The sequence below is a fragment of the Trematomus bernacchii genome, unplaced genomic scaffold (assembly GCF_902827165.1).
Source record: "Trematomus bernacchii unplaced genomic scaffold, fTreBer1.1, whole genome shotgun sequence".
Taxonomy (NCBI): domain Eukaryota; kingdom Metazoa; phylum Chordata; class Actinopteri; order Perciformes; family Nototheniidae; genus Trematomus; species Trematomus bernacchii.
Genome location: NW_022987689.1, coordinates 15,344,568 through 15,355,003, shown reverse-complemented (window position 1 = coordinate 15,355,003; position 10,436 = coordinate 15,344,568). Strand labels below are relative to the sequence as shown.

At 39.6% G+C, this 10,436-nt stretch overlaps 1 protein-coding gene across 1 annotated transcript; it reads left to right on the top strand.

The window, feature by feature from the left end:
• Positions 1-1,106: 1,106 nt before the first annotated feature.
• On the top strand, positions 1,107-7,394 carry LOC117488272 (UDP-N-acetylglucosamine/UDP-glucose/GDP-mannose transporter-like). Its single transcript, XM_034137085.1, has 13 exons — positions 1,107-1,326; positions 2,522-2,555; positions 2,643-2,729; positions 2,811-2,878; positions 2,969-3,040; positions 3,124-3,192; positions 3,588-3,690; positions 3,780-3,872; positions 3,975-4,042; positions 5,952-6,030; positions 6,118-6,200; positions 6,284-6,336; positions 6,419-7,394. The coding sequence occupies exons 1-13, from the start codon at positions 1,133-1,135 to the stop codon at positions 6,427-6,429; spliced, it is 1,014 nt and encodes a 337-aa protein (XP_033992976.1). The 5' UTR covers positions 1,107-1,132; the 3' UTR covers positions 6,430-7,394.
• The last annotated feature ends 3,042 nt before the right edge of the window (positions 7,395-10,436 follow it).

Genomic DNA, 10,436 nt, shown 5'->3' with positions numbered 1-10,436 from the left:
TTTTCGGTACAACTAACTAAAACTGAGGCATTTTACTAATACATCATCCTTCATTCCATGGCTTTAATGTTGATGTATCTTTTAATTTGTACCGAGAAGATGTTTATAATGTTAATGTATAAAAATTGATTGGTTAAATTCACCAGCACCACACACTATTGCCTCCAGAATGACCATAACGTTTAGTCGTATTACCTGTAAATGTAACCATTCTTTGCGTACAGTTACATAAAATGATGTTTTGTCAATAATAGTGAGATTTTTAAACCAAAGTCGCCGCTTTGAAACAGGCACCGGTGATAATGTGCAACATAAAAATTGAGGCTGTCCCGAGTAAGAACATTTTAAACAAACTCAATAAAAGTACTCCATTAACTGTTTTTTATATGTAAAGTGCAATTTTTAAAAGCAGGAATTACATGTATTTCGAGAAATGACTCTCCAAAAGTAACTTCAGGCGTGTTTTAAAGTATTTAAACTAAAACAGTGTTAAATACTCCATTGTTTTATTTATACTTTAGTTGAACAATATTTTTTTAACAATGCATTTTGGACAGTCTTAAGGAAATGTGGTAAAATATGGATGAAATAGTTAAAAACCAACAAAGAAATAAGTTTGTTGAATAGAATTATGAATTCAAATTTTTTTTAAAATAGCAAACGAGAACCCAGACAAGACTTGATATTAGACATTTTGCATGAATTAGTAATTTTGTTTAATTTATTTATTACAGGTTTTCATGTAATAGTGTTTAAAGATATGTTTGTTTAAGTATATTGATAATTGCAATGACTGTAACATTTGGCTAAAATGTATTGTTGGAGAAATTAGGATGGCAGAATTTTAATAAGAAATCGTGTTCTTTAGGTAAAATGTCCTCACCAAAATATGATATGTACGTATTGAAAAAACAATGTTCTATCTAGCGTTTTAACTATAGACTGTAAATAAAAAAAAGTATAAAGTCTGTGTTTTTTTATCCCCCTGAATGTTCAAAGTATGATGTTGAGTCAAGATTATTCCCTCTCCGTTTCCGTCTTCACCGATTTCGTCTTTCAGATAGTTGTACGCATGCGCAGTAGAACTCGTGGGCTTCCGTTAGAAACGTCCACAGTGTTCATTACATAAACAATGGCTGAGCCGCACAGACGGCGACATGAGCTCGGAGACAGAAAGCCGTCACCTGCACGACCATCCTCCGCAACAAACACAGCCACTTCCGGTGACAGCTACTCGGTGTATCTGAGGCTGTTGGCTGCGGGGTTTTACGGAGTCAGCTCATTCCTCATCGTTATTGTCAACAAAAGCGTCCTCACCAGCTACAGGTAAAGGGGCAAAGTTCAAGTTACCCTAGCGGGCTGCGTTTCGGACACTTTATGAGCAGTGACAGCAGGGGGAAATACCTTTATTTAGAGACATACTGGACTCAGGAAAAAGTCTTCCTTACACATCTGTCTTATAACATTAATGTTACAAGACCTGCAGTGGAACGCCAAGTACAATATTTAGAATATAAGTATTCATTGGAACATACATTCATTCAATGTTAAGGAAGGCTAAACATCAAAACTGTTTTTAATATGTACTAAGTTACTGTATACCTACATAAATACTGAAGCAACATGTCCCCCGACCCCCCTTCACTTCAAACTGTACAATCTTCAGAGAAAAATCTTCAAAATGTCAACTACCGGTATATCATCTTCAGATATCTCTAAACACTATAGGAAAAATGTGTTAAACATATTATTTGTGTAATAGTATGCATTTTACAATGTAAACATACTCTATTAATGTGATACTCCTGCATTGGAAATTTCATGAAGCAAAGTATGTACATTTGTTCTTATCCTAAAGAAAAAAGTTGAATTCATAAGCAGTTAAACGCTTTCCCTGTCCACTCACTCACAGGGTTTTGGTCTGCTGTTACCACTGAGGCATAGTCAGACTCAGTTCAATGACTTTATGACTATGATGTACTAATGCTGTTACTGGTAACAGCAACTAGGTTTTGCCATTTACTGTTTTCTCTAATATTAAATTGTTGTCTGTTAATTGCTAAAAGTTACATAAAAAGTTGCTAAACTAAATGTAAGTAAAGGTGTTCATGCAGCAGAATGAATCTTTCAGTGTTACTGAACAACAATGTGCATTGATGTGTTAGCATGTTGTATGTGGCCAAAGTGCAGCTTATTCATCACTTTACCCTATGTTTGTTTAAGAAACAAATATTTGTATTGCATAACAGGTCGGTCACGCCTTTTTTAAAGTGAACACCAAATGGCTTTTATGTTAAGTATTCAAATACAAGTACCTCTATTAACATGGTATTTTAGTACAGTTATTTATCAAATTCACTTTCAATCACTGTTACTACTTTATTTTCAAATGCAACAAAGCAATTCTAGTATAGAATGCAAAACGCTAAATCTAAAAGTCTTTCATTTCCTTTTTGTGCCTAAAACAGTTGCATTATTAACTTTTTTCCCTAAATCATACCATTTTGTACGTGTTTGACAGATTTCCATCGTCAACATGTGTCGGACTCGGCCAGGTAAGTGTGTCTTTATTCTGGTCACAGACACTTCCTGTCCTCCTGAACAGACCCTGACTGTGTGTGGGTGCTTCCATATATCTGCAGATGTTGGCTACAGTCGTAGTTCTGAGGATCGGGAAGGCGCTTGGCATTATCTCCTTTCCAGATACGGATCTGAGTATACCTCGCAAGGTGACACTGTGAATTAATTCTCTGTGATACACAAGAATACGATCAAAACTACTGCTTTCAACATTTCTTTTGTCCTTCCAGATGTTTCCACTGCCTCTACTGTATGTCGGGAATCAGATATCAGGGCTGTTTGGGACACAACGACTCAAGTTAGAGCTTTTATTTAAAATATGAATGATATGAAACCTCTTTTCCTTAATAAGAAATCGCAAATTAAACCACATTTTCCCTTTTCCTAGTCTACCCATGTTTACAGTTTTGAGGAGGTTCAGTATTTTCCTCACCATGGTGTTTGAGGGACTCCTGCTGAAGTAAGTTTCCTCATTAATATTTTACAAGATTGTTCTTTCACCCGCCAATAAATAATAAAAAAAATGGTTTCCTCTCCTGGCAGGAAAACGTTCTCTACGTCAATCAAGATTACAGTGTTTACCATGATATTCGGGGCTTTTATTGCTGCAAGGTAAGATATCCACAATATACGGTGGCCAAAAGGTGTCAACACGCAACAATGGCCCAAAACACGTCCATTAGGAGAAACGCGCTACACTTTCAGAAACGATGCGTTGTGTTTTCAGCTTCATGCTGAGTTTTTTTACTAGCAGCGTTTTGTTTATGCAACGCTTTTAGTAAATGCTGCGCATGTTTTGCAATTTGGTGAAGATGTTTCTTCATTTGCATGTGTTTTGGGCACATTTGTGTTTTTATATTTACATTGTTTTTGAATGTGCAGCGTGTTCCTCCTAATGTATGTGTTTCAGGCCATTGTAACGCGTTTTCACGAGTCGGCCACATACCAGTACACAAAACACTGGTATTATCCGATTCACAGTGTCTTATTCTCACATGTTTTTGTAGCGCCGATTTAGCTTTCGACATTGAAGGATACATGTGCATAATGCTGAACAATGCTCTGACAGCGGCCAGTGGGGTGTATACGAAGCAGAAACTTGATTCCAAGGTGAGGAGCTCCTAGTTGTACCCCCCCTCACTGTGTGCGATGATTGTTTGCTGCTTTGTTTGTGAAGGATTGTTCTGCTGTTCCCATAGGAGCTCGGCAAATATGGGCTTTTGTACTACAACGCTTTAATCATGATATTCCCCACTGCGGCATACGCTTACTTCTCAGGGGACCTGCAAGTGGTAAGGATTGCTTTTTTTATCGCAAATAAATTCATGTTTATATATTTTTATTTTAGTTTGGGACAACTAAAGCGGATGTCTTCTCTGTGTGTTTGTGTGCAGGGCTTGGAGTTTGATGGATGGTCTGATCAGCTGTTTGTGATGCAGTTTGTACTCTCCTGCATCATGGGGTAAACTCTTTATCCATCATTTGTTTATTCATTAGGCCTGTCAAATAACTACTTTTGTCGGACGATATATTGTCGAATAACGAATAATTGACATGACAATGTTGTTTTTATTTTAAGACCATTTTATGCTATGGATATTATGGTATAGTAGCATAATAATTCAAGTACCCCCTTTCAAAGGGCAAATAACTTGATAAGAACATATTCTGTCAGTGGAATTTGAATGGGAAAAAAATATTAGAATTTCTTTAATTAAAAATATATAAATAAAAATAAATCCACAAAAACAAAACAATAATGAAATGGACTCTTGACTTTGACTTTTTATAACTGTTTGTGACATCCAATAATATGAGTTTTTGTAACTGTTTAACCTGTTAAGCCCTGAGCCTGTTTTTCAGGTCTCAGGCTCGAAAATGACATTCCCAGAACAAATGACCATATATTCCCTTCTAAAAGGGTTAAATTAATAATCTTTTTACTCAAAGTAATGATAAACCTGTGAGTTGGATGTAGAAAAGTCAGAATCAATATAGATGTTTTTTATTTTAAAGAAAATTCAGATTTTACATAGTAAAAAACTGTAAATTATAGTGTCCGTCCAAAGATTCTTTTTTACTTATAGTGAAAACCACCCTTGGATGATGGGTTAGTAGACTAAAAGCTTTAGGAATCCAAAGTACAACATATAATAAGTACCCTGTATCAAGATTGATGCAAAACAAGTGACATTTGACCTTTTTAAAGAGATTTAGCAAAAAGAAACCACTTCTGGGGTCATTTGGGTGGATTTTCCATATCTCTGGCTTCCCTTGCTCGATTTTGATGGTTGACACCTCTTTCTGACCGTTGGAGCCAATAGAATCGAAGGGGGAGTCCCCCACACACACGTTGTGAAGAGAAAAGGTGGGGGCTTCGCGCATGTAATTTTCAATCAGAGTGAACCTATCTCTAGCTTTGACATCTGGAAACGGAAAAGCAGTTTTAATGCTTATGGATTATCAGAAATCATTTCAAAGGGACACAGACACATTAGATTAACCTATGGATTAACTTCAGCAGCGTTTTTATCATTTTAATGCCATTGAAGACCACTTTGGAGAGACTACAGAGCCAAGGTAAAAATGTTAGCATTTTTAGCTACCTAGCGTCACCTGTTTTGATGTCCGTTTTTGCTTATAACGTCGCAAATACGTATAATTCAGTGGTAATGTCGGTGTCAATCGATTCTGTGTCACCTCACGATGTGAATTGATGTGTTGGATGTGGTGAAAAGATAAATAATAAGGTTTTGTGAGTGATTTTCGGTGCAGTAAGGTGTTAGCATTTTTCGCTCGTTGCTAATTCAGAGGCTCAGTGTTAGCATTGTGGGTTTTCTTTTAAAAAAAATTAAAAAAAGATCAGTTAGATGAGTTTCTTCCCGTTACATGGATATAAAACATTCATAGTTTTATTAAATGAACATGCCCTCAGACACTGTTTCCTGCAAGATGTTGCGGCATTGCCCCGGTACCGGGGTCTCTCGGGCTTAACAGGTTAACTTGTTTTTAAATACTTTATTCTTACTTTTTTATGGCCTTTTTATGACGTCCTTTGGATTGACCTTTTACAACATATTTACTATGACCTTTTATGCCTTTTTGTATTTTGTATGCTATGAAGTACTATAGATTGCATTTTTAATGACTTACAAAAAACAGAAAAGTAATAGTATTCTATTTCAAGAATATTCATATTCATTACATCACCGGTTATTAAAAGGGTTTCTGTGCAGGAATCCTGGTCAATATTCCTTACTTTTCGTCATGTCAATATATCACTCAATAAGTTTCTAACATAATTATTGTAGCCTTTAATAGAGTATATCCCACAATGCAGCTCTTGTCTAACTCCTCTATGTGTCTCACAGCTTCATTTTAATGTACTCCATCATGCTGTGCACGCAGTACAACTCAGCACTCACCACCTCCATCGTGGGCTGTATTAAGGTAGGTCTTTCACCTGCCCCCCACCCTCCCTCCCCCCATACCCAGAAATACAGATGTGTGTAACGACTCTCTCTCTGACTCCTGCAGAATATCCTTGTGACGTATCTTGGGATGGTGTTCGGAGGAGACTACATATTCAGCTGGACTAACTTCCTAGGTTTGAACATCAGGTACGACACCCAGGACTGAAACAGTGCTGTCATGGCGCTGGCTGCTGTTTCTGTCTGACGTCTGTTTCTCTTTGTTTCCCCAGCATCGCAGGCAGCCTGGTGTACTCCTACATCACTTTCACACAGGAGCAAACAAGTAAGAGGTTTTAAATATGTAAATAAACACCTGTGAAAAATATGCAGCTTAATCAAATGTGTTGTTTCATCAAACTTTACAGAAAAGGCGTAATCCCCCGAGTCTCGACCCGACCAGAAGAACCACGTCCAGAAAACAGAAATATATATTTTCTGTTTTGTAACCATGCTGTCCAAATATTTCACAAACATTTATAAAGTATTCTGTTAGCATACATTTTTAAATAATGTTATCTAATTGTACTTTATTTTTTAATTAAGACCAAGTGCCTTCAATTGTTTTTATAATTATATTTTGTGATTTATGAGCATTTTTATATTTGACAAATAAACTTAAAGAATATATTTGAGTTTTTTTTAATGCCATTCCATTTCAATACTCACTTTTGAGTTATTGGCCACCCTTGTCATTTCCTTTTCTTTATACTGGCTTTAATTTGGCCTTTCTGAACGTGAGATTACATTCCTAGGTTGAAATGAGGGGGGGCTCGATGGTGTTATTTTCCAATCCTACTTTTGTTGCTGGGACAAAACACTGTGAATGAAAACATACAGACAGCTTCTTAACGCTTTTATGACATACTAAACTATGATTTTTTATGACAATTTTTGACATAATATATAACTACTTTTCAATATTTTTTGAAATACTATACTAGGATTTTATTTCCATATTTTTTAAATACTATACTATGACTTTAAAAAATATATTTTTAGAAATACTTTACGATTACATTTTCGACATTCTTTTCAATTACGTTTTGACCACTATATTATAATTATGATGATGAGTTTTTATGACCTACTACATACTCTGACTTTCCTATGACCTCATGACATATGTTCTGTCTTAGCTGCTCTGCTGTTCTGTATGACATATTCTGCAGGGGACCTGGAAGTGCTCCCTCCATCCTTTCTTGATTACTTGGCACCTGTTGGCCAGCTGTCAGGCTCCGCCCACTTCCTCTGTCTCTCCCAGGCAGCATTGTAATCAGCCATCACTTCCTGTTCCTAACCTTTGCTTGACTTTATGAAATAAACTTTGTTTTGCACATTATAGTTCTATGCCTCCTATCATGTTTCCTCTGAGCCGGGGTAATGTAATATAACGTAATGTAGCGTAATGGCTTTTTTTGTTACCATATTAAATAATTTTGTTCTATGTTATTTACGTTATTACATTACATTGCATTTAGCTGACGCTTTTATCCAAAGCGACTTACAATAAGTGCATTCGACCAAGAAGATACAAACTAGAAGAAAACAGAATCATATAAGTACATTAGGTTTCATAGAGCCAAAACATTTTAAGTGCTACTCAACTGGCTTTAGATAAGCCTGTCCTTTGTTAGTATGCAAGTGCTTTGTTAGTATATAAGTGCGTTTTTTTTTTTTTTTTTTTTTTTTTTTTTCATTTTATTGCTCGAAGTGGAGTCGAAAGAGATGAGTTTTCAGTCTGCGCCGGAAGATGTGTAAGCTTTCTGCTGTCCTGATGTCAATGGGGAGCTCATTCCACCATTTTGGAGCCAGGATAGCAAACCGACGTGTTTTTGCTGATGGGAACTTGGGTCCCCCTCGTAGTGCGGGTGCAGCGAGCCGTTTGGCTGATGCAGAGCGGAGTGCATGTGCTGGGGTCAGGGCCGGCCCTTGGCATAGGCAGTATAGACGAATGCTAAGGGCGCATCCACCTATGAAAACCCAAAAAATCTTCCCCTAGAGGAATTTAGGTCCACCCCCCACTTAAATCATGTTCAAATGGATAGGATACTAAATACATTTGCACACATCTTGTGTCCATATCTTTCTGTTTTGGTGGTCATGCCACAACCGTGCACGTGCATGCATGTGCGAGTCATAGTGAGTGTCTGCATTTTGGGGGCGGGGGGCGCCAGCTAAAATCTTGCCTAGGGCAGCAAATTGGTCAGGGCCGGCCCTGGCTGGGGTGTATGGTTTAACCATGTCCTGGATGTAGGAAGGGCCAGATCCATTCACAGCATGGTACGCAAGTACCAGTGTTTTGAAGTGGATTCTAGCAGTTACTGGAAGCCAGTGAAGGGAGCAGAGGAGCGGTGTGGTGTGGGAGAATTTAGGAAGGTTGAAGACCAGACGAGCTGCTGCATTCTGGATGAGCTGCAGAGGTCGGATGGCACATGCAGGTAGACCAGCCAGGACGGAGTTGCAGTAGTCTAGGCATGAGATGACGAGAGCCTGGACCAGAAGTTGCGTCGCTTTCTGGGTCAGGAGGGGACGTATCCTCCTGATGTTGTAAAGAGTGTATCTGCAGCAGCGGGTTGTTGCAGCGATGTTTGCAGTGAAGGACAGTTTGTTATCTAGGGTCACACCCAGATTCCTTGCAGTCTGAGTCGGGGAAACAACAGAGGGGCCGATGTTGATTGTTAGGTCAAGGGTGGGACAATCTTTTCTGTTTGTGTACAGAGAGAAGAGGAGGGGACCAAGGACAGAGCCCTGAGGGACCCCTGTAGTTAATTAACAAGGGTCGGACTCGGACCCTCTCCAAGTTAACCTGTAGGTGCGGTCTTTGAGGTATGAGGTGAGGAGGGAAAGTGCAGAGCCTGAAACTCCAAGTTCTTGGAGAGTGCGAAGGAGGATCTGATGATTCACCGTGTCGAATGCAGCAGACAGGTCCAAAAGGATGATGACAGAGGAGAGGGAGGCTGCTTTGGCAGTGTGCAGTTCCTCAGAGACAGCAAGGAGGGCAGTTTCTGTGGAGTGACCTGCCTTGAAACCAGACTGGTGCAGATCAAGAAGGTTGTTCTGATGGAGATAACAGGAGAGTTGTTTAAAGACAGCGCGTTCAAGTGTTTTAGACAGGAATGGGAGGAGAGAGACAGGCCTGTAGTTTATAACATCGGACGGGTTGAGAGTGGGTTTCTTTAGGAGAGGGTTTACTTTTGCCTCCTTGAGACTATTTGGAAAGTGACCAGAAGTTAGAGAAGTGTTGATGAGATGGGTGAGAAACGGTAGAATATCAGGAGCGATAGTCTGAAGGAGGTTTGAGGGGATAGGGTCCAGAGGACAGGTGGTAGGACGGGCTGAGGTAATGAGGGTAAGAACCTCACTTGGAGAGAGAGGGGAAAAGGAGGTTAGTGTGTGGGTGAAGGGTGGGACTGGTGACCCAGTGGTGAGTAATGGTGAGTCGGAAAAAGAAGAGCGAATATCATCAACCTTTTTTTCAAATTAGTTAACAAAGTCGCTTGGAAGAACGGAGGAGGGGGAAGGGGCTCTGGGGGGGTCGAGGAGGGTGGAGAAGATAGAAAATAGTTTTTGGGGATTGGAATAGGAAGAATGGATCTTATCTTGAAAGTGCTTTTTGCCTGGGAGATTGAAGATGAGAAAGAGGAGAGGAGAGATTGATAGAGTAGGAGGTCGTCAGGGTGTTTGGATTTCCACCATTTCCGCTCAGCTGCCCGAAGGATGGTTCTGTTAGCACGCAGTGCGTCATTTAGCCAGGGAGCAGGAGGGGACTGACGAGCCTGCCGAGATGTGAGAGGACAGAGAGAGTCCAGAGAGGATGAAAGAGTGGAGAGTAGAGTTTCTGCAGCAGAGTTTGGAGGCAGGAGTTGGAACGAGTCAGACGAAGGGAGGGCTGAGAGCACCGATGAGGTAAGAGTAGAGGGGGGGAGGGAACGAAGGTTACGGCGGACAGGTGCAGAATGAGAAGAGATTAGTTTGTTATGTTTGGAAAGGGGTAGAGAGAATGATATGAAGAAGTGATCCGAGGTGTGAAGCTGGTTTACAGAGAGGTTAGAAGTAGTGCAGTTCCTTGAGAATATGAGATCAAGGACATTGCCAGCTTCATGAGTTGGTGGGGATGGAGACAGTGAGAAAGCAAAGGCGGTTAAAAGAGATGTTAGTTCAGCTATCTTCTCTGTCTGGAGGCTGAAGTCTCCGAGAAGTACAGCGGGAGGGCCAGTTTCAGGGAAGTGTGAGAGATTATCTAATTCCTCCAAGAAGTCCCCCAAGGCGCCTGGTGGACGGTAGAGAACAACAATGGTTAATTGTATAGGATGGGTTACAGTAACGGCATGGAATTCAAAGGAGGAAGGAGAGAAGTTAGGTAGTTGGAAGAGGGAAAAGCTC

Bases quoted from the DNA above. Each gene is read 5' to 3' on its own strand.
- LOC117488272 (XM_034137085.1), top strand. From the start codon at position 1,133: ATGGCTGAGCCGCACAGACGGCGACATGAGCTCGGAGACAGAAAGCCG. The intron at 2,556-2,642 runs GTAAGTGTGTCT...ATATATCTGCAG, and splicing joins CATGTGTCGGACTCGGCCAG to ATGTTGGCTACAGTCGTAGT. The intron at 3,873-3,974 runs GTAAGGATTGCT...GTTTGTGTGCAG, and splicing joins TCTCAGGGGACCTGCAAGTG to GGCTTGGAGTTTGATGGATG.